The sequence below is a fragment of the Symphalangus syndactylus genome, chromosome 1 (genome assembly GCF_028878055.3).
Source record: "Symphalangus syndactylus isolate Jambi chromosome 1, NHGRI_mSymSyn1-v2.1_pri, whole genome shotgun sequence".
NCBI classification, from domain to species: Eukaryota; Metazoa; Chordata; class Mammalia; order Primates; family Hylobatidae; genus Symphalangus; species Symphalangus syndactylus.
This window is the reverse complement of record NC_072423.2, coordinates 142,809,491-142,834,440: the sequence shown is the minus strand read 5'-3', so window position 1 is coordinate 142,834,440 and position 24,950 is coordinate 142,809,491. Positions and strand designations below refer to the sequence as shown.

Sequence of the window (24,950 nt, the reverse complement as noted above, 5' to 3'; positions counted from 1 at the left end):
ACTAATTTTAAAATACTATGATTTCTCTCATTCTTTACTCTGTTTCTCTAGCTCTCAAAGTTCTTTCTTTAAACTCAGTCTGTATAAGTATTCAGCATTTCATCTCTTTTTCAAAACTAAAATCAACATTCTGTAAGTCTACAAAGCTTACTTAGAAAATATCACACATTTTATTTTCTAGGTGGAACACTCGAGAAATAAATTATCCGGTTCCAACCCACAAACAGAGCAACCTTACGAAGATCTGCCACCCACAAGGCCTCTGGCTCTGGCTGTTAACACCCAAAGGTCCCACCCAGCTTGGCCCTGTGATGGTTTTGACTATAGCTGAGTATAAAATTAAAAAAGAAAACACACCCTGATTTGATTAACGGGATTACCGAGTTTGTTGTTCAACAAAATGGAAAAAAGAAATTAGTCTCTGAAACACAAGGATAGGTTAAGCTTCCACTTACCGAAGATAAGTAATCTGGGCTAAAGAAGTACTGCTATCTGGGTAAGAGACTAAATTTTGCCTAAGGATAAAACTTTGTCACTCATTAAATTTTTCCCTATGTAACTTACATCTTCGAAAACAAAAAAGGTAGCTTGTTATGGCAACATTTTATATAGGGCATGTGGTTAATCTTTTGGTTTACACTTTGCTTTTTCTTCTGATTGTACTGGAATTCCCCAAAGTCATACCGGGTATCCCTCAGAAGCACATTCCCAGAGATCTCCATGACAGCTTGTGTGTCACACTCACAGCTCCAAAAGGGCTAATGCCAGTCTTAATGGGACAGGATCAGTTCTTCCAGGAAATCCTTAAAGTGTGATTTGAGGAGTAGCTGAAGGAACTATGATCTAAACTACCTTCCCCAGTGATCTCCTAAGACATTTCATCACCTACATTTATTTATTCCTTTTAGACCTGAAGTAGTCTATTTATTTTTGAGATGGAGTCTTACTCCGTCGCCCAGGCTATAGCGCAATGGTGCGATCTTGGCTCACTGCAACCTCCACCTCCCAGGTTCACGCAATTCTCCTGCCTCAGCAAGTAGCTGGGATTAATAGGTGCCCGCCACCATGCCTGCCTAATATTTTGTATTTTTAGTAGACAAGGGGTTTCGCCATGTTGGCCAGGCTGGTCTTGAACTCCGGACCTCAGATGATCCACCAGTCTCAGCCTCTCAAAGTGCTGGCATTACCGGCGTGAGCCACCGTGCCCAGCCTTGAAGTAATTTTAAACTTTCTGAATTTCCAGTTTAAGTGGTCCTTTAAATGGGAAGTACCATAAGTAGTCATCTTACTAGTCCGTGTCCAATTTTGAGCTTGTCTTGGTAAAGTGCCTTCCAACCCAAGGAGCCAGTGAGCCACAAGTTATGTGTGGCTATGAGACATGCCAAATGGGGCTAGACTGGATTGAGCTATGCTGTAGGTGTAAAACAAACACTAGGTTTTGAAGATTTAATATGGAAAAAAGAATGTAAAATATTTTGGACATATTATGTAAAAATTTTAAAATCTCACTACAATTAATTTCACCTGTTTCATCTATTTATTCATTACGTTGAGAATATTTCAGATCTATTATCCTCAGGAAATTTCAAGTACATAATACATTATTATTAAATACAATCACCATGTTGTATATTAGGTCTCCAGAACTTATACATCTTATGACTGTACGTTTGTACCTTTTGATCAACATCTACTTATTTCCCTCCAACCCTTACCTCAACCCCTGGTGACCACCATTCTACCCTCTGTTTCTTTGTGTTTGAGTTTTTTAGATTCCACATATAAGTTGCACAGGCTATAATTGCTCCATGGTTCGAGGATATGAATGCCAGGGATATATTTGCTGGCTTGTACCTCCAGCTGGAGGTGAGGGAACATGGTGGTTCTGCTGGCTCAAGAGTAGGTATGCCTTTGGTGGGTCATCTGCGCTGTTTCTCTAGACAGGGGCATGAGCTTGCATTAATTCAGCCAGCCTGGGATTAATTTGTCTCATGTGCAGGATCTGAGTCCACAGTTGTTCCTGGGCCCTAGCGCTGGGCACCCACCCATGTAAGCTTGGTGCAATGACGGTGAAGACCCAAGATTGGTGGCACACAGAGGCTACTAACCCTCAGAGCAGGACACACTCTAGCAGTGGATCTGGTTTCAAGGTGGTGCCATATTGCAGCAGCTTACATAAAGAGGGTAAAGTGAGGGATGCACAACTTGTGTTCTTAATCTGAAGCAATGTAGCTGTGTGAATTACAGGCAGCTCCCCAAACTAGGCTCAGGGCTTGCTACGGCTGTGGTATACTCTTGTAGTAAGAACTGCAGGTGTCTTCAGTGGCAATGGAAGTTGGTGGGGATCTTCTGCTTACCTTTTCCCCTCAAGGGGGTAGTCCCTCTTGACTCCAAGCTAATCTCAGCAGGGAACATGAGTTGGCAGAGGCAGGGTGCCCCATCACCCGCACTATGCTGCCTTCCTGGGCTTCTGAACGCCACAGGGATCTCACTACTCTCTTGCTGCACTCTAATGCTTTCCCTCTGACACCCTAATTGACTTTTAGTTGTTTTTGTGAGGGGCATAAGTGCCAGGTATGTGTAAGCTATCTTGCAGACATCACTTCTCAACTCCCTTTCTTTCCTGCTTTCAGGATTCTCTGTGTTTAATTTTTGACAGTTTGATTATAATATGTCTTGGTGAATTCCTCTTTGGGTTGAACCTGATTGGAGGTCTTTGAGATTCATGTACCTGGATATTCATATCTTTCTCTAGATTTGGGAAGTATTCAGTTTTAAGTAAGTATTCTTTAAATAAGCTTTCTGCCACGTTCCCTCTCTTCCCCTTATCACCTTCTATGATGCAGCAATTATCTCTCTTGATGGTGTTCCACGAATCCTGTAGATTTCTTTCTTCCTTCCTTTTCAGTCTTTTTCCTTTTCTCCCCCATCTGATTAGATATTTTTAACTGACATGTGTTCAAGTTCTCAGCTTCTTTCTTCTGCATAAGTAAGTCTGCTGTTGACACTTTCTATTGCATTTAAAATGTCATTCAGTATATGCTTCAGCTCCAGAATTTCTGTTTGGGTTGTTAAATAATTTCTCTTAATTGAACTTCTTTTGTTCTTGTATTGTTTTCCTGATTTCATTGAGGAATCAATGAACTCTTGCATTCTTATCTTTGTATTCTGTGGCCTACTGAGCTTTCTTAAAAAAATTATTCTGAATTCTTTTTCAGGCAACTCATAGATGTCCATTTCTTTGAAATTGGTTACTAGAATATTATTGTATTTTTATTTTTTATTTTTACAGGATTGTGTTACTTAACGTCTTGCATTGCTGTTTTTGCATTAGAAGAAGCAGTTATCTTCAGTCTTTACTGTCTTTGGGTGAGAAATACTTTCTCCAAACAGCCAAGCTAGGGATTTTGAGGCTGTCTCAGACCTTTTCTATGGACATGTCTACTCTATACTTCATATTTCAATTAGTGGGTAATTCTTACACTGTACGTGTTCTCTTGATCCTGCAAGGCTGAGTGCTGGGAGCCTCCCATGTGCGTGCCATTGGCCAGTGTCCTCTAACGCTCAAATTTGTGTGCCCTCTCTGAATCCCACCGAGTTGAGCTCAGTGACTGTATGACAGGTAATTTGCACTTGCTATCTGCAGTGCATGCATTGGGAGCTGGCCTGGGGTGGGGATGGGAGTGTGAGGTGCATGGAGCATTTGGAGTGCCTGTGGACCACCTGGGGAAAGGGATCTGTAGGTGAGGCATCCCAAGCAGCTTGGGGAGAACTTTCTGATGGAGGTCTACAGAGCAGTTAGAAGCCTCCATGGCCTCTCTTCCCTGCTTTCAATCGTTCTCAACCACTCAGCTGTGCTGGTTGCCTTAATATTCTGAGTGGGGTAGGAAACAGTTTAGCCTCTTAGGCAGAATCCTGCATGTCTCAGGGAGCCAGACACTCACTCATTACACTCCCACTTTCCCCAGTGGAAGAAATTGCAGGTCATGGTTGCAGGGCGCTCTCTTGGCCGTGACCTTTCTGCCTTGAGGTAGGGGTGACACAGGTAAAGTGAAACAGTTCTTCTTATACTTATTATTCTGTCTATTCTCAGATTTTTTTTTTTTTTTTTTGAGACAGAGTTTCACTCTTACTGCCCAGGCTAGAGTGCAATGGCACCATCTCGGCTCATCACAACCCCCCCCTCCTGGGTTCAAGTGATTCTCCTGCCTTAGCCTCCCAAGTAGCTGGGATTACAGGCACATGCCACCACACCTGGCTAATTTTGTATTTTTAACAAACATGGGGTTCTTTTGTATTTTTAATTGAGATGGGGTTTCATTATGTTGGCCAGGCTAGTCTTGAACTCCTGACCTCAGGTGATCCACTCACCTCGGCCTCCCAAAGTGCTGGGACTACCAGGCATGAGCCACCGCGCCTGGTCCTATTCTCAGATTTTATAATCTAATGGTGTGCTAAAACTTCTCCACCGGACTCAGGGATTCCCACAAATGTACTCTTGTCTGTGGTATACATCTAAATCAATGCTTATGCAGTGAGATGACAACAGAAAGCTCCCATTCTGCCATCTTGCTAATGTCACCCTATTTACCTGTTTCTTTTAATTTTTAAATGTAGCTGCTAGAAAATTTAAATTCACACCTAAGTGGTTTACATTTATTTCTAATGGAAGGCACTGATCTATATCACCTGACATTCCTGAACTGAAATATTTTTGTTTTATGTTTAACACTCACAGAAATCTTTGTGAAGGTGACATAATCTAAAACAAATTGCTGTTAACGTGTCATTCTCCTAAAAATATAGAGTTGGAAGGGACCTTATCAGCTAATTCACCCAATCCCATCTCATTTCTATAATGAGGAAACTGAGGTTCAGAAAGGACAACGTCATGCCAAATACACCAATGACAAGACTAAAATGGATTCCCAATCTAGTCCTTTTTCTAATTTTATGATTTTATCTCTCAGCTTACTTGTCCTTTTCCTGCAGATAGTACCTTAACCCAATAGAGTGACCCTTATCAGAGCAGGCATTTCAGTAAACGATTGATGAAGGAAGGATTTAAGGACAGGGAGTCTTTTCAAATCACATGATTGGCTGCTTATTCTTCCTTCTCAGGAATGGCCCTAATTCTTTGCAATCATCACTAAAAATGTGGCTCAAAGAATCCTGTTGCTAGGCTCTGCTTCTCTTCAAAAGCAGCTGTTATCATTTAAAGATTAAAATTCAGAGCTCTTAGTCCTCTTTCATTACGTAATACAAAATGCAACTCCGAATGACAAGGCAAGGATCATGTCTGTATTATTAACTGGACTCAGGGTATAAACTGTTGATCTTGCGTCTCCAGCTTTTGACTCATAAATGTAATATAGAATCTCTTTGACTTGCAATAGGGTTATATCCCAGATAAACCCATTCTAAGTTGAAAATATCATAAGTCAAAAATATATTTACACCACCTAACCTATTGAACATCATTAACTTAGCCCAGCCTACCTTAAATGTGCTCAGAACATTTATATTAACTTAGGTGGGCAAAATTATCTAACCCCAAAGCCTGTTTTATATTAAAATATTGAATACCTCACATAATGTACTAAATACTGTACTGAAAGCATACCACTTTTGTACTATCATCAAGTTGAAAAATTATAAGTCAAACCATCTTAAGTCAGGAACCATCTGTACTTAGCATCCCACGAAAAAAAGAAAAGTCTTCAATTTCCCCAAGAATTCTATTAACCTACACTATCTCAGTTCCAGATCCAGATGTATAATCACCTTTGTCATGTCTTCTGTAAAAGAGACAGCATTTGATGCCACGCTAGACTGACTTACTAAGATCGAGACTTTTGCTACTAATCTTCTTTAACTAGTTTAACAGAATATCCCCCTTGCTTTCACTAGGAAGACCAAGGGAAATAATGGCTATCTTTGCACTTTTATGATCCAGACCACTTGTAGCTTAATAGCTAGAAAATTTTGTTTCAGAGGGTGGGTTTGCCTTGTGACAGTTGGCACTGTATTGACATATGCCTCTGCACTGCTCCTGTGAAAGGAAAAGTGACCAAGATTATGGCCCCTACTGTGAAAACTGCATCCCCAATGTTGACAAAAATAATCTGAGGAAGAAGGCTAGGATCACAACCAGAAAGTGTTCTCAAAAGGAAATATATCAAACTACCCAACGCTACTTACTATTGCAAAAAGACACTCAACAGCGAAACGAAAGGTTTACTATCTGAAATTTACATTATCTGTGCTTCCAGATATGAATGGTTTTGGGCTTCCCTAATGACTCTGAATAGAACGTATTCTTTTATTGCAAATATATCAATTTTGGAAGGAATCATGCTGTTTTAAATGTCACCAAGAATTAGAAATTCAGAAAAAGGTGCATCATGCTTCAAGAATGCCCTAGATTTTTAAGAAAATATTCTGTCCCAAGAAGTTCATAAATTTTGTTATAGTGGACATTTGTTGTTTCTAAAATTGAATTTCCTAGCCATGTGGTTGGTGTGGGCCCTAACTGTCTTAAGCCATAAGCATATGCTACTCTGGGTCGCAATTCAGGAGCGGGTATTCAGCTGAATTCGAGCCCATTAAGTCAAGTGACCTTTATTCTAAGTCTTTGGTTTCAGTCATGAGGCAAGTGGACATTCTCTTTTTTCCTGCTGGAATGGAACCTGAAAACACATATACCAGGAAGCATCTTCCTTCCAAGCATGAAGGGACTATTAATTCCAAGCCTATGTTCAAAGATCTAACTAATACTTAATACATATAAAACTGGCTGCAGCCTCTAGTACAGGGTTTGCAAACTCAAAAGCCTTCAGGGACCAGAGCAATGACACTACCTGTAGAAAGTTATCAGATGTGATATATTAATAACAGGGAATGGTGGGAAGGACAAGATCTGTCTTTCCTAAACACATTTAAATTACAGTGAAAACAAATACAGTATTACATTGGCCAAAGAAAACACGTTGACATTAGGTGGGCTGGCAACATACAATTCACTGGCATTGCATCGGCTGGTTTTCTAGCAGGTTTTACAATGACCTGAAAGCCAGCTATTAACCTGACCTTCAGCAATTCCTCTGTAGTAAAGCTCTTGTAGCCCAGTCATGGATTTAATAGGCTTGGGCTGGTGTATCTTTTCCCTCTCCCTGCTCAGGTCCAGCTCAACTTAAGGATTATGTTAACATCTGTAATCATCTTAAATGTTGCATCTGTAACATCTTAAATGTTGCAGGAAAAATATCTTGAAATAAACCGCATCATCTCCTTCTAGTTGCTGTTGTTTTTAAAGCTGAAGAAACCTAAAACCAAAACATTAGGGACAACTGCATTGCTGTCAAGGGAATTTCTTTAATGGTGCTGTGTCTTAAGGGGCGCAGGTGTTTTCTAGAACAGCTCAACCAACTATGCTTTGTTTGGAGCCTTGTAAATTTTTACATTGACATATCTGCCCCAGAACTTGATCTGTTTCCCGATATACCAGAAGCACAGGGATCAATTAAATATTTTTAAGTAAAATGGCAATGGAATAAAACAGAAAAAAGCTAATTTATAAGGAAATGTGGCTATTTCTGATATTTATTTCTTGAAATTGGGAAATGATGGTGAGTTTCTCAATGTAGACTTGCCATGCTTAAAGGCTCTTTTAGAAGTAAGATTAGATTCCAAACCACAGCTTGGAGGTTACCAATTCAATAGAAAACAAAACATCCCTTCCCTTAGAGTTAAGTCAATGAAGAGAGCCCATTCTGAGTAAAGTTTGCTACTTTAAGTAAAAGTGAATCTTTTTTCTAACAGGCTAAGATGGAAGTTTCCTTGCTCTCTGTAAATTTTTTTAAAACCCTGAACCTATGTATTTACCAGAATTTCTGATTATTTACTGTCAGTCAGAGTTTGGACAGTTCCTAAGGCATAGAAATAGAGGTAAATTTGGCTCACCATGAAGCACTGTTTGTATTCAAAGCAACCTGGGATTTAAACAACTGGAATGCATAAAATTAGCAACACTCCTGGTGTTATTACTAACAGCTTAATATTCTGCCAAAATAAAAGTATTTTTCCTTACCAAGGACTTGTGAAAATTATAAGAATTGCTTTGAAACCAAGGGAGGCCCTGTTGAGGAGGACCCACCATAGGAGGAGATGACAGCACCCACTCATGCCTGTGATCTTCCCTGGTGATTAAAGCTCCTTTTCCTGTCACTGCCCATCTGTGGGCTCCCACTGAACTGCAGACACTGCTGTCTGCTCTCACCTGCGTGAGAACAGTCACCAGGTTTGTTTTCATGGGAGCTTCTGGTCCTGTTAAAATAATGAATACTAAGGTTTCCCAGAGAATTACTTCCTCTGATGTTATGTTTTATATACAATAATAAAATTTCACGCATGTTGTCAACAAACGTGCATCAATTAGTCAGTGTTCCAGAAGGTGGGAAAAATGGTCAATGACTCTTATATCCGCTATTCAGGGAATGAAGCGGCCTGTTTGAGGAATGCTGCTTATGAAGCAAAGGATGCTGCGCAAAGACTCTCTGCAAGCACTCACAAGAGACAAATTCTGGTGGCTACAATAATAGCAAAGTGGACTTAATATGACATATGACTTCAGCGTTAATTTAAATTACTGAAAAACAATTGTTCACTTTTTAAAAAGCACTTCTTATACAAAACCCCTTTTAGATGACAGCTGAAATTTTCCCTCTTTCATGTCATAAATATCAGCTGTACCAAGTCAGGTATCCTCGCGCCTTTCTGATAGACACAGGTGAAGCAGCATGACAGACAAGCCAGCCTGCTTGACATATTAGCATATGGCTCTGATTTTAATGAGCCCTGGAACGCAGTCTGCAAGCTCACTGAGGTGACGATTTGATGAAAGCAAGACTTAATCACTGCAAAGCTTGGTCTAACTTCATGTCAGGGATTGAAAATGCTGGCTCTTGGTGGGTTACATTTTCAGAAAAGAGGAAGCGCTGTAGACTCAAAAGTAGGGAGGGCTCCTAGCAATGGCAACCTTTCCAAGGCCTTGCAGCCACCCCGACCTCCTGGGGACAGGCTCTTCCCCCTTCGGCATCAAGGGCTGAGTGCTGGAAGCAGGGACTGAGGTGCTGGGAAATTTAATTAGCCTGTGTGAAACAAAACAGGCCTATGGCTTAAAGCCACTTCAGAAGTGTGAAGAATAATGATTGCTTTTTGAGAACTCCCATTTCCCAAGAATGAACAAGCCTGGGGAAAGATGAGCTGCCTAGTTTTTTCTTGTTGGTTTAGTTTTATTTTTTATTTTATTTTTTCAAGTATTTTGCTGGTAAGGCTTCTGCAGTTTTTGCTAAGAAACGTTTACCTTTACCAAAATGAATATTTCTCCTAGTGGAGTTCTCTGCCCAGGGCAAGGATTTGCTTGATCATGAAGAAAACTAGTACATGGAACTATAGTGGAAGTGCCATTTTTTAAATCAAATGCTACATTTGATAACAGAAATATTATAACTCAGAGACTTTTTAAGGCTTCTATGAAATTGTATCCAATTCAGCAAGCACACATAGAGCAAGGGCTGGAAATGAACTTAGGCTCATAGTTTTGGTAGGGGGAGGTATTATGGAATCCACTACAGGTACAAAGCCAGACGAAGATAACTTCAGCTTAAAAAAATTGTGCCAAGTACTGAAACAGATGAATCCCGGCTAGTATATCCAGATCAGGTTTTTCATAGGAGGAATTTGGGCTGTACCTCAAAAGACGAATAGGACTTTCAGAAATGAAGACGATGGGAAGAGCATCTGAGAGAGAAGAAAGTAAGCGAACAAAGGCATAAATGTGTGTTTGGGGAGAGTAGGCAGAAATGTTACTACCGTAGGGAGGCCGGTGTGGGAAAGACGGAGGTTGTGGAAACATGGAGACGCCAAATCCTCTCCAATGAAAGAACTGGGACTTTCTTCAGGAGGTAATTGGGGGAGGGGAATGGGGGAAGCCATAGGCAGCTGTTGAGCAGAGGAATGCCGTCATCTGGGTTGAACCTCACAAAAACAACCGGCCAAAGGATTTAGGATGAACGGAGGGAGAGCGGAGTGAGAGAGCAGAAAGCCAGGGCTCAGCAGAGGAAGTAGTTATAAAGCAACGCAAGGAAGGGACAGATGTGAGATGCCGCAGAGACTGATCGCTAGGATGTGGACACTTAGAAGATTTTAAATTTCAAGCCTGAGGAGGAAATCAGATGAGATGAAAACGAAGGAGAGGAACAATGAGAAGTAAAAGGGGCCAGAGCTACAATGAACAAGAACAGCTAAAGGCAGATTCAGCACACCCAAGAGAAAAAAAATAAAAAAAAAAGGTCAAATTAGTCAAAATAATTAATTCTTTTTATTTTGTATTGCATGCTACCTACTTTTTTTTTTTTTTTTTTTTTTTTAAAGACACTTTAAATGTCTGAAGGTAGAGGCTAAGGGAGTCTAACCCTGACATTAATTTGGAAGAAAACTGAGCCACAGAAATATTTGGAAATATATTGTTTTCAATTTGTGTTTAAATTTTACACTTTCCCATGCCAGAGCATATGGATCCTCACCATTCTTTTTAATAAGCACACTCACTGTATAGATGGATATGCCACAACTTAATTTATCAACCCCCTTCTGAAGGGCAGCGGGCGGCAAGAAGAAAAATGCATGGTGTCGCTGAACAGCAAGAATGTGCAGGGAAAAGCTGATGCCTCACATCACTCTGGGGCTCATTTCCTCCCTTGTGCTTTTTTTGACTCCAATTCTGCCGGAAGAGACACAGGGATACAGAAAGCAGCTGTCTACCCTGGTGTGTCCCTCTACTGTTCTTTTTCTTCCCCTCACAGCGGGCGCACACTATTCCAACCAGGCAGGCTATTTGCTTTTAAGTGTATAAACTGGCAGGTTACTCTTTGATGTTTGTTTGGCACTTAAACAGAATCACAAACAAGAGGGGCCACCTTGACCCTGCCAGGAGCTCCCAAATTAGAGCCAGGGGCAAGACACGCCTCTCTCAGTGACACTGCAAAGAAAGACACTACCTCATGGACAGATCATAGGAAAACTCAGAAATCACCATTTACTAACATTTGGCTGCAACACACCTCAAATTCCAGATAGTGGTCTTTCAGTTTGTACTCATCGACGTCCTTGGCTTTGACCTTCTTGTCGGGGGGATAGGAGCGGTGCTCGGCCAGCTCGGTGGTGATCTGCTTCAGCTTACTTTCATGTGACTTCAGTTGCTCCTCCTGCAGGAAATCGTGATGCCATTTAGGGTTCAGAAAAACAAGTCAAGAACAAAGCACAGCATACTTTAAAAAATCCCTTGTGCCGAATGACTTTAATTCGCTAAAACAGCCCAATGTGCCTCTGCTGCCACATCCTTCCAGCTTTCTCACACCAGTGTCCACATATTTCATATATTCCTTCCCAGGATGGCAATCAAGGCCAATCTCTTCAGCTAGGTCCCTTGTCATAAAACCAAATGGCTTCAGAGCTCTTTTTCAGGTGTAACTGCCCCTGAATTTGGACCAGGCCTTAAGAGATGCCCTGACAGGCACGTCACCAGCTGAACAGTTAAGCAGCTAGCATGGAAGCTGCACACCGTGGCTTCCTCATTTCATGCCCACTCAGCAATGCTGCCAGCGTTTCCATCCATCACAATGAATGGTCTATGTGCATATTTCTTTTCCTTTTTGAAAGAAGCAGAGCTACGAAGAAATATTTCTTCTCTGAAGCTTATCAGATGATATTCTAAAAAATGCAGCTATCTCGCTTTTTTCTCTCCAAAGCAGCAGAGTTCTTAGTTCCTTCAACTTTATTGACCCAAAGCAGCCCGTCAATTAAAATGTATCTACCTATTTAGCAATTACTGCCTTAGTAGCATTATTATAGGTACCATGTACCAATGCAATATGGTTGATCCTACGTCAGAGGATTTCCATTCTAAGGGTACCATTTATATCACCTTAGCAATAGGCTACCCAAAAAGATATGTTACTGAACCTTCTGCCAGCATTTTAAAAACATTCTTGGAATTCTCTTGCATTCCTGAAAATGTATGACTCCTTACTGTTCTAGTTTCACATGCAAATTATCCAAATTTCACACGTACAATAAGATAAATGGGTGAAGACAAATGAAACAGATCTGATAAAATTAGGTGATAAATGTATTTCATATAACACCAACATAATTGCAGAACACAAAAATCCTGTAGAATGAGGGGAATAATTTTTTACAAAACCAGAAAATGAGTAACTATGGACACTAAATTATGATTATATAACATCATTGTAAATTAGAAAAAAAGGTGTCCAGAAATTATGAGTGTCACATATAATATCTTAGGGACTTTTGTAATAATGTACATCTGAAAAGCCAAAGAACAAAAACAAAATCCAAGTCAAAAACCATCAAAATAGAAGAAAACAATGACAAGTAAAAAGCAGAGTACACGAATGGAAAAACGAACAAGAAAGGTGGCATGAATACGTGGAGTTATCTAAAAGTGACAAGATTCATTTCTAAATGCCAACTATAACAAAACAAAATGAAACACTCAAAGAAGTCCCAGAAAAGGAGGAAGGAGAAAAGAAACCTATTTTGAGATTTTAGAAAGGAGTCTACATCTCCAAACCTATTATTTGTATACTGATAATGCTGAATGTCAAAAATGCTTCAGGTAGCTTTTATTTACAAGTTTTTACTCATTTATTACTTTCAGCCAAGGAGACTATCAACTATGTTATGGACTGAATGTGTCCACTCAAAATTAACCTTCAGTGTAGCTGTACTTGAAAATGGGGTCCCTAAAGAAGTAATAATGGTTAAATGAGGTCATAACAGTAGGGCACATATCCAATAGGACTAGTGCCCTTATAAGAGGAGACATTGTGTGCAAGCACCAAGGGAAGGCCATGGTGGCCATTCACAGCGCTAGGGGACAGCCCTCATCAGACACCAACTCTGCTGGCACCTTGATCTTGGATTTCCCGTCTCCAGAACTGTGAGAAAATAGTTGTCTGCTATGAAAGCCACCCAATCTATAGTGTTTTCTTACGGCAGCCTGAGCTAAGACAAACTATATCAATAGTTTTTATTTCTTTCAAAGTTGTTTTCCCTTGTGTATTTACTGCAATATGTAAATTACCTAATAGACTTCTTGACAAACGATATTTAGTGACTAGGCCACTTCAAAAAATAAAAGCATGATGTATTTTCCTTCTTTTCTAAAAAAAGTTTTAAATATACAAAAAGTCATATTGAATGATACATGAAAAACACTCATGAATCTAACATATGAATTTAAGAAATAAAATATAAATAAATTGAAACTCCCTGCACATGTAAGTGCTCATCTCATTCCTTTTCAGTGTTATCCATATATAAAGATATGTAACCATAAAAATACAGAAGTGTAGCCAGGTGCGTGGTGGCTCATGCCTGTAATCCCAGCATTTTGGGAGGCTAAGGCGGGTGGATCACAAGGTCAGGAGTTCGAGACCAGCCTCACTAACATGGTGAAACCCCGTCTCTACTAAAAATACAAAAATTAGCCGGGCGTGGTAGCACGTGCCTGTAATCTCAGCTACTCAGGAGGCTGAGGCAGGAGAATCACTTGAACCTGGGAGGTGGAGGTTGCAGTGAGCCGAAGTTATCCCACTGCACTCCAGCCTGGGTGAGAGATCAAGACTCCATCTCAAAAAAACAAAACAAAACAAAACCAGAAGTATACTCTCTAGGTTTTATACTTTACATAAAAACTAACTAAAGGCTTTCTTTTGTAACTTTTTTTTCACTGAACATGTTTTTAAGATTTATCTACATGTATGCTCTAGTTCCTGTCTTTTAATCATTGCATACTACCCCATTGCAGGACACATTACAATTTTGTTTAAGGATATTTAGCTTGTTTTCAGGTTTCCTGTTGTGGGATTTTTTTTCACTGTTATAAAGGATGTTGCAACAGACATTCTTACACATGTCTCCTAGGGAATCTGAGCAAGAGTTTTTCTATAGTGTGTCACCAAGTGTTGGCATTTCTGGGTTTTAGAATATGCACATCTTTAAGATGACTGCTTTCTAAAGTGTTTTTATCTGTTTACATTTCCACAGCAGGTCTGAAAGTTCTCTTTGTTTTACGTCCTTGTCAAAATGTGATGTTATTATACTTGTAAATTTTTGCTAATTTCATAGGTAAGAAATGATAAGTCACTGTGATCTCAATTCACATTTCCCTGAATATGAATGCGGATGAGATTTTGTTCATAGGTTTACTGGGTTTCCCCTTCTGTGGATTACTGGACCCATTTTTGTACAGGGTTGTTTGCCTTTTAAAAAATAGATTTGTACCAGTATAGTTATTTATAATATATGTTAAGAAATCAAACTCTTTATATTTTTGATTAGGAAATAATTAGAATCCAATAATAGAATCCAGTTTATTTAAGAAAAAATAGGATTTTAGGTAATTTGGTAAAAGAATTTACAAACTTCTATTTTTTTACTTTGGATCTATGCAAATATGCTTTTAGATGTTTGCTTCTTCTAAAAGCTTTAGAGTTAGGCTTTCCAATCTTGAATATTCAAATGTCTCTTTTTCTGTTGAATAAATCCCAATTTCTACTTATTTTAATGAGGAATACAGGCTAGAATGACAATATGCACAACATCTTATGTTTTTCACTTTCCTCCCAATGCCAGGGCTTGCTAGGGTTTGTTCATTGTTACCAAGCTATGTTTCATAAATCTGTTTCTACAGGAGCATAAAGGGCTAGTCATTTAGGCTATATTTTTATGAAGAAACTAATCGAAGAAGTGCTGATGTTCAATAAGAAATGCTTCACTACTATTTCACTGCCTTCATAGGACAGGAGTCAAAAAAGTAAACTCAAAATAAATCATTTTAAAATCACATCTCCTTAAATCTGTCCATTTTGAACAGTGAAATAAAAATGCCAAATGGCTCTTATGGACACAGCTTGACCATGCAAATCATTCCAGTGTTAGAATCCCATGGTAAGAAAGATACAGATTTTACACACACACACACACACACACACACACACACACACACACACACACACCACCACCAACAACAAAAAAAAACTAAGAACAAAAAAAACAACAACAGCAACAATAACAAAAAACAATGGTAAAAAACAATGGGGGAGAGAGGTTGCAGCCACGGAGATGTCACATTCTCAGACTCAGGACAACTACATTTGTAATAGACATGATGAAGAAAGACAAAGTAGGAATTTGCTTTTTTATCCCCCCCTCTCTTTTGTCTTTGCTTTTACAATTCTTTAGGGATGCATTCATACTGTTTTAACAAGACAATACTAGCAAAGCAGATTTCAGAGATGGCAGAAAAATATCACATTTGACAAAGAAAAGGCATGGAGATAGAAAATAGCACAAACTCATAAAATTGTTTTAAGTTAGGAAGTGATAATTTTTAAAAAATGAAATTGAAAATCCTAGATACAAGAAAAGTTGTCATGGTTATATGTCAATAGATTTAAATCAGTAACACCTTTCATAATATATACAACAACATTTTATCTAAAAGGCAAGTTTTCAAAGTCACTTAGCATTTCATTTACTCATATTAGGGATTAATACCAAAAGTATATAACGAACTCAAACAATACAACAGCAAGAAAACAAAGCAATTAAAAAACGGGCAAAGGACTTCGCGACGGTTTCACTGTACCCCTTCAAACTTCATATTGAAACTTAATCCTCATTGTGTAGTATTAAGAGATGGTGCCTTTTGGAAAGTGACTGAGTCCCTCATGAAGGGATAAGTGTCTTATAAAAGTGCTGGAGGGATATAGGTTAGACCCTTTTTTGCCCCTCTGTCTTCTGTCATGTGAGGATAAAACATCTGTCCTCACAAATGCTGTCAGGAAAATTTGGAAAACTGTAAGAAGGCTCCGCAAAAAAACTAAAAATGGAATTACCAAATAATCTAGCAATCCCACTTCTGAGTATGTAGCCAAAGAAATGAAATCAGTATCTCAAAAAGATGTGGCATTCTCACGGCGAGACCATGCCGTATCTTCTTCAAGAAGAGGGAGAAGCTCTTCGCTGCAGCATTATTCACAATAGCTAAGATCCAGAAGAGACTAAGTGTCCTTTGGAAAATGGATAAGGAAAATGTGGTATATATACGCAATGGAATATAATTTATTCACCCTTTAAAAAGAGGAAATTCTGCCATTTGCGACAACATGGACAAACCTGGAGGACATTTTGCTAACTGAAGTAAGCCCAGCACAGAAAGACAGATATTGGATGATCTCATATATGGAATCTAAAACAACTGAACTCATAGAAATAAGGGGAATGGTGGTTACCAAAGGCTGGGGGCGAGGGACTGGGGAGATGCTGGTCAAACGATGAAAAACACCAGACAAGAGGAATAAGTTCTGTTGTGTATCATGATGGCTAGAGTTAATAATAATGCACTGTGTATTTCAAACTTGCTCCAAGAGTAGAATTTAAGTGTTCAAACCATAAAAAATTGATATAGCAAAACATCACAATTATACTTGGAAATATATATAATTATTATATGGTCAATTAAAATTGTTAAAAAATATTTAATTTTTTCCTATTTACATAGTACTTAGATTTTGAGAAAAATTTCATAATTTCCTTTAAAATATTAAGCTCTAATTTCATGTCTATGAAGACAGTATTGCTTAACTGATGAGGCAATGGGAACAGGCAACTTGGCTGTTGAAGACCTTGCAGTGTCAGTCAAGGGCTGACCTGGAGTTTCAGTCCTTCTCCCCCGATGCAAAGCCCAGGACCAAGGGCCAGAAATCAGCTTTTTATCTTTTTATACCAAGTATAAGATTTACATAGTACTTATCATGGAGAGAAGGATGAGAGAGAAGCTGTGAAAACTTAGAGGAAACAATAAAATAGAAATGCAGATGGCTCCAACAGGGAAAGGAGGAAGAAGGAGAGAGAAGGCAGAGAGAATGGGAGAACGGAAAACACATTTATCCGTCCGCGAACCTCACCGAGCGCCCACTACAGTAGGCACTGTGCTGGGTGCTGGGAATAAGGGAACAGCCACAGTGGCCGCCACCAGTTTTTTCCTCCAAGCTGTGGGACACAGAATCCTAGATGTTCTAACGTGGAAGAGAACCTGGCCACTGTCCTTTCTACCCTCTTTGTCCTAGAGAAGATGGAGATCCACAGAGTTCAAGTAATTGCTCCAGTTCAGACCAAAGGACAGAGTGGCAGAAACCACATTCTCCCAGCTTCTATCATGAAGTCACCTCGGAACAGCCTTCTGAAATCCAAAGGGCTGCCAACAACATAGCTTCAGCACATTCTCTTACTTGACAGATCAATCCTGAACTCAGCTTTCAGAGCTCTTGGTGGACTCCACTGCTGCCGGGTCTCCTCTGCTATAGCTCTTAAACGTGCAGGCTGGCCTCAGGGTTACTCACCTTGCTCCAAATTCCACTCAAAACCTGTGTTACAGGCTGGGCGTGGTGTCTCACACCTGTAATCTCAGCACTTTAAGAGGCTGAGGCGGGCGGATCACTGAAGGTCAGGAGTTCGAGACCAGCCTGGCCAACATGGCGAAACCCTATTTCCACTAAAAATACAAAAATTAGCCGGGTGTGGTGGCATGCGCCTGTAATTCCAACTGCACAGGAGGCTGAGGCAGGAGAATTGCTTGAACCCGGGAGGCGGAGGTTGCAGTGTCACCACTGCACTGCAGCCTAGGCGACAGAGTGAGACTCTGTCTAGATAAAGAAAAAGAAAAAGAAAAACAAAACAAAACCTATGTTACTCTAGATCACACCATTTCGTCCTCTTCTGCATCACTGCAGCACTTAAATGTCTATCTCATATGCTTAGCACAAAATATACCCTGACCTATGTGTGAGTTTTATCACCTTTACCAATTACGAGCTCTTAGAAAGGCAAAAAAAAGTCACTTTTTTCTTCCCTGAAATCCTCCAATATCCAGTAAAGTGTTGAGCAGAGAGACAGTATGTGGCAGCTTTTGGTTTATAGACATTACCTGCCTAACATTAACAAATACCTTAAGCTCTCAGAAGTTGAGGGCCAAGGCAATTGTCTCACCCATTTTTATAATGCCCACAAAACCTAACATAGTACCTGCTATACAGGATCTTCGGTAAACAGTAGCTGAACAAATACATTTTTTTTTAAGTGAAGGTACAGAGGGAAGGTCTTAGACTGCTTCCTTTGTGCTGTCTTAAAGGAGACAGATGATTTTCAGGGTAATAATATATCTAGGGATCTACAGCGCAACTGACAAGTCAAATTGCTAAACACTGGAAACTTCTCAAAACGAAGTGGTACAGAACTTAGAATACAGAACACCTATCTTTGAGTCAGGTTGAGGGATGCTCAGTCCAAAAGATTGTTTCATAATTTCATGTTTAAGACAGCTTTAGATCTTAAACACAGTGTTTAATGAATATAAGCAAAATAGCTTCCACATGATTTAATTGCTTTTATTGGATACTTTATATTAAATACAGACCTCTAAGAAAAGAATTTAAAAAAATCTATCCATTCTGGACAAGTGTGGGTACCAATTAATGCCACATCAAAGAGTTTGAATGTGAAAAAATGAGTCAGTTAGGGGTAAGTGACATAATTAGCATCATATTTTAGTCAGAACTGTAAAGGATGGATCAGAAGGACATAAGATTAGTGGAAGAGAGATCACAAGTGGTTATAGAAATTATCTGGGGTCAGATTATTCCAAAGTGGGGTGTGTGTGGCCCAGGCAAGATGACCCACTGGGGAGAGTTTTAAAATCAGTATTGAGATATAATTCACACACCATAAATACATCCTTGCATGTCTAACAGTGCTGAACTCATTTATGAGTTTTCAAAAATTTTAATAGATCCCTAGGCAGTGGGAAAAAATTTAAAGTTTTTTTTTTTTTTTTTAATCTAAGCACTGTAAAATGTTAAGGTTTACTATTTACTACTGGGATTGACAGTAGAAAATGTGGTTTATTTGCTTAAAAAAGGCATCATATATTAAAAGATATCTGCCGAAATATTTAGTATTGGGATAAGGTGAATAGTTAAAAAAGTGAGGAGACCAGTGATCTAGGTAGAATATGACAAAAATCTGAAGCAGTAGGTGTAGCATATGAAAGATATTGGCTAGGCAAAGTGGCTCGTGCCTGTAATCCCAGCACTTTGGGAGGCCAATGCGGGTGGATCACCTGAGGTCAGGAGGTCAAAACCAGCCTGGCCAATGTGGTGAAACCCCAACTCTACTAAAAATACACACATTAGCTGGGCATGGTGGTACACACCTGTAATACCAGCTACTTGGGAGGCTGAGGCAGGACAATCACTTGAACCTGGGAGGTGGAGGATGCAGTGAGCCAAATGGCACCACTACACCCCAGCCTGGGTGACAGAGAGACACTTTGTCTCAAAAAAAAAACACTCCAGCCCGGGCGACAGAGCGAGACTCTGTCTCAAAAAAAAAAAAAAAAAAAAAGATATTTAGGAGGTAGAAGTGACAGGACTTTATGACAGAAACTGTGGAAATGGGCGAGTGGGGGCACAGTGAAGGAAGCAACTACAAGAATGACCTCCACCCCTGAAATCCCACAGCCCCTAAGGTCAGCTCCACTCACCTGGCTCTGAGCACCACTGCCTTGTGGTCAGACCGCAGGACAAAAGGAGGGGTGATGGTTACTTCAGGGAGAGAATCAAGCATAGGACTGCTTTGCTTCTGATCAATATCCATCTTAAGTCTGACCAAAAAAGTATTTAGTACCCATGGATTCAAACTTTTATACGAGAATGGTTGGAATTCCAAGAAAACAGACCTAGGTACCAGGAATGAAGATGTCCTGGGGCACCATTCTCTGAAGAAGCAAGGAAAGACCTAGGGTAGGCAGACGTTCCTACAGTGTAGGTTCTAAGTGGGATCCTGAGCCACCTGGTGGCTTGGAGTGGACGAGAAACACACATGTGTCCCTGGGCCCCAGCCTGAACCTGAATGACCTGCTGGGGCTGGGAAATGTGCATTTTATGCAAGTCTCCACACAGCTGTTGTGCATACTGAAGTTTGAAATGACTTCTTTGGTAGGCAGAAAGGGAGGTTGTGAGCAGATTGTGAACAGGGCCGGCCATGCAGTTCTGTGTTTGGAGAGCTACACCAGAAGGAGAAGCAAAACTTGTATTTTCAAACAAGTCTTTCCACCCCCAATAGAAGAAAAATGTGCTCTGGCAACACTGTCATGAAAAACAAAGAAGGCGACTCCTCCTACACAGTAGAGTTGTTCAGAAAGTACCACGCTGCACTAGCAATAATCAATTTTAATGATTAAGGCTAATGTGTTTTGCATAAAAGACAAGAATAAATTAAAGCAAAGCCCACAAATGACAGGGTGACAAACACTGTGTCTTGAAAAAGCACCAAACAATCTTTTAATTGAACGTCTAATTTTTCCCCACACTGTTTATCTTTCTTTATCAATGTTTCCAGCAAGGCACTCACGTTTTTATACCTGTATTTTGTAAAGTAAAATTATGCAAACAATTGTGGCATTTAGGGGAGTCAGAGCAAGGTTGTGGGGGCGGGTGGTAATGGGAAAAAAAAGATAGCTGGTCTCATGGCTTCAGATCCACTGGCTAAAGCAGTGGTTCTCAATAGGAGTGGGTTGGATTTTGACCCTAGAAGATATTTGGCAACGTCTGGAGACATTTTTGGTTGTTAGAACTGGGGGGTTCCTATTGGCATCTAGTGGGTAGAAGCTGGAGATATGGCTAAACATCCTACAATTCATAGACCCCCTCACAACAAAGAATTATCCACACCAAAACGTGAATGCTGCTGTGGTCGAATATGCCTGGGTTAAAGGATGAGAGCTAGCCTTTGAGGTACTGGAGGAATCCTAGGGGCAGCCAGACATCTTCCAGGATTTGCTGGCGGTACACTATGACTCCAGTATAGACATCCCCAAGAGCCTCAGGTGCTACTCCAAATACACGCTTAATTTTACATACGTGTTTCTCAAAGCTAAAAATCTTATCTTTAGAAACAAACATTATGACTCGGCAAAGAAATAATACAGAGCTGTTGATAGAAAAATCCTTGCTGGGCAGGGTGGCTCACGCCTGTAATTCCAGCACTTTGGGAGGCCGAGGTGGGTGGATTGCTTGAGGCCAGGAGTTCGAGACCATCATTGCTAACACGGTGAAACCCTATCTCTACTAAAAATACAAAAAATTAGCTGGGTGTGGTGGCAGGCGCATGTAATCCCATCTACTTGGAGAGGCTGAGGCAGGAGAATGGCGTGAACCAGGGAGGCGGGGATTGCAGTGAGCCAAGATCAAGCCACTGCACTCCAGCCTGGGTGACAGAGACAGACTCTATCTCAAAAAAAAAAAAAGAAAAATCCTTAAAAACATTCTAGAACCATCTCATTTTTCTAGATGGAAAGCTGAGGCCCACAAAGCAAATGCTGGGTGATGCAATTCAGTGGGGTGGTGGGGTCGGGGTGGTGGAGATCATCTCATTTCTTTCCAGATAAATTAAATTCCTGAAATGATATGGTTACCTTGTCTTACATGATACTGGAGGATATTTCTTTTTGGTTATTACCTTCTTATTTAAAATCTTCAATCCCTAACTGTGATTATACTACATATACATTTTTTTGCATCTCTGTGGATTTATGTCCAAAACGAAGGAAAACATTTTAAAAAATTATGCATTCTATTTTTGGTTCCAGTGTAAGTCATCCGTTTGAAATAAGAGTGCCTACCATGATAAATGTGTTTGCTTGCCTGTTCTGGCGAAAACACGCAAACAGATGAACACATTCATTTTCATGTGCATATCACTTACTAGTATACAGTCCCTAAATAGGAAAGCAGTACATTTTTTAAAGTATAAAGTAAACAGAACTGTAGATTTTAGTGAGGGAAAATCAAGGAAACACTCATATGTTGCTCTAAGTTACATACACCTTCCACGAATGACATGCTTATTAACTGCCCTCTTTAGTTCAACTCACCTTCTCCCCTGGATCTTTTATAGAACTGAATGTGAGAAAGACCCAATCTACTGAAAAAGAACAATGGGAAAGTCCATCGTCAAATTAACAGAGCAAAACTCAATTTTGGAAGGTTTTTTTTTGCTTCTAGTTACTCGATTTTTTCCCTCCCCTTATATCGTGTAATGTGATCTACCTTTTATGTGATGTACTCTTTATGTGGTATGCTGTTTAAGTATGCATATTTAAAGCAGAGTAATGCATTTGCTTTAAGAGTTCATATTTTAGTTGGATAGATGGAGATGTCTGCCAACATATCTTCTGGTCATCAATAAGAGCATTCCTTTTCTTTTAAAGTTGTAGTGTACTTGTTACCCTTAAAAATTAAATGAAATTGTGTCCTGCAGGAACTGTACAGTAATAGTAATGCTTATAAGTAAGCATTCAATAAATGTTAATGATAACTATGAATTAAAAACAGAAGAATCTTTCTGAAACCACAGATTCCTCCTTCTTACTACTAGTCTTTCTGTTTTTATAACTATGGCAAGATTTGAGCACATTCCCCCCCCTCCACTTCCTTATTACCTTCCATTCCTTCCCCCATCAAAGAAGGCCAATGTGGTTTGTCTTCCCATGACTCCACCAAAACTGTTCTTGCTAAGGTTATCCAGTGATATAGTTTGGATGCTTGTCCCCTCCAAATCTCATGCTGAAATCTGATCCCCAATGTTGGAGGTGGGACCTGGTAAGAGGTGTTTGGGTTATGGGAGTAGATCCCTCATGAATGGCCTGATGCCACCCTTATGATAATGAGGTAGTTCTTGCTTTCTTAGTTCAAGTGAAAGTCGGTTGTTAAAAAGAGGCTGGCACTTTCCCTTCCTCTCTTTCTTGCCATGTGACACATCTGTTTCCCTTTCCCCTTCTAACATTATTTGATGCTTCCGGAGATTCTTACCAGAAGCAGATGCTGATGCCATGCTTCCTGTACAGCCTGCAGAACCGTGAGCCAAATAAACCTCTCTTCTTTACAAATGACCCAGGCTCTAGTAGTCCTTTATAGAAACACAAAATGGACTAAGACACCCAATGACCTCCCAGCCACTAAATATGACATTTTTTAATCTAAATTTTCCCAGAACCTTTTCCCTCTTTTCTTGGCACAACATTCTCCCTGTTTGTATTAAATCTAAGCAACTTTTTGGAAAATTGCTTATCAAGTGCCTTAGTCTGCTTCGGAGCTCTGGCCACTGCAGCAATTGGAGATACAAAGAAAAAAATGATCCAAGAAAGGAGTCTAAGAAGCAAGGGGGGAAATCAAGAGACAGTGAGGTGAGACTCCATAAGCAGGTCAGACACCACAGTCCCCAGCTGTCCAAGTCACAATGACAGCCTGTTTCCTCTACTTCCATAAGCCACCAGAACTGTCCATCCCACACTTTCAAGGTCTGTCAAGCACTTTCACTACGATCCATTTCTTCTACAGCTACCTTGGTTATCTCTCCTCTGGATTACTGAAAATTCCTTTAAAATGGGCCTTTCTAAGGCCAGGCTCGGTGGCTCACGCTTGTAATCCCAGCACTTTGGGAGGCCGAGGCGGGCAGATCACGAGGACAGGAGATCGAGACCATGGTGAAACCCCGTCTCTACTAAAAATACAAAAAATTAGCCGGGCGTGGTGGCGGGCGCCTGTAGTCCCAGCTACTTGGAGAGGCTGAGGCAGTAGAATGGCGTGAACCCGGGAGGCGGGGCTTGCAGTGAGCCGAGACTGCGCCACTACACTCCAGCCTGGGCGACAGAGCGAGACGCCGTCTCAAAAAAAAAAAAAAAAAAATGAGTCTTTCTGCTTCTAGTAGTATCTTCTTCTAACAATTCCTCATTGTAACGAGAATAATTTTTAAAGCAAATATGTGATCATATTACTCTCCTTCTTAAAACTATTATTATTATTATTATTATTATTATTTTTTCAGATGGAGTTTTGCTCTGTCACCCAGGCTGGAATGCAGTGGCATCATCTCGGCTCACTGCAACCTCTGCCTCCTGGGTTCAAGCAGCTCTCCTCTCTCCGCCTCCTGAGTAGCTGGGATTACAGTCATCCACCACCATGCCTGGCTAATTTTTCTATTTTTACTAGACACACGGTTTTACCATGCTGGCCAGGCTGGTCTCGAACTCCCGACCTCAGGTGATATGCCCACCTCGGCCTCCGAAAGTGCTGGGATTACAGGCATGAGCCACTGTGCCCGCTCTTAAAGCTATTATTTTAAGGATGCTGGGAACCACAGAAGCATCCAAAATCCTACACATGACAAACAAGGCCTTTCATGATTTGGCCTTTGCTGACCTCTGCAGAGGTACATTTCTTGCTTTTTCTCAACACTGTGCTCATGTCACAGTTAATAACTTGTGTGTGGTTCCTGCATCCAGTGCTCTCTTCTCTAGGCCTTCGTTCCTCTGCTGGCTCATTCTCCTATCTTGTCCCACATCTCACCTAACTGCCTCTCATCCTTTAAGCTTTACATTAGGTACCACATTTCCTCCTTCACCTCCAAGGCCAGGCTAGATAATGTCCCTTCCTTGAACCTCCACAGCTCTCTGGACTTATCCTTCTTGTACTTCTATCAAATCATTTTACAGTGACTTCCTTATTTATATTTGCCACACCTTCAGGAGAGGATCTGGGGTTCATCTGCCTTTCTATCTCCAGGGCCACAAATAGTCTCTGATGTACAACAGGCACACAATACACATTTATTAAATAAATCTATCAGTGATAATTGCTCCCTTTCTCGCCATGGGACACATCTTATGATATCGAAGATGTGTAGGGAGCTAGTTAATACCAACACTTGGTCGATCATAGTCAGATAAAACTATCTCTATG

At 40.3% G+C, this 24,950-nt stretch overlaps 1 protein-coding gene across 14 annotated transcripts in view; it reads right to left on the bottom strand.

Annotated features, from left to right (window-relative positions):
* PSD3 (pleckstrin and Sec7 domain containing 3) overlaps positions 1-24,950 on the bottom strand; it is a 555,378-nt gene that overhangs the window by 16,032 nt on the left and 514,396 nt on the right. For 13 of the 14 annotated variants that reach the window (XM_055286530.2, XM_055286538.2, XM_055286564.2 and 10 more), the window contains one exon: positions 11,124-11,267. In XM_055286530.2, the coding sequence (XP_055142505.2) occupies positions 11,124-11,267 (144 nt within the window). Of the gene's footprint in view, positions 1-11,123; positions 11,268-21,492; positions 22,135-24,950 lie in introns of those variants that run through there. The other variant, XM_055286547.2, reaches the window with a different exon arrangement.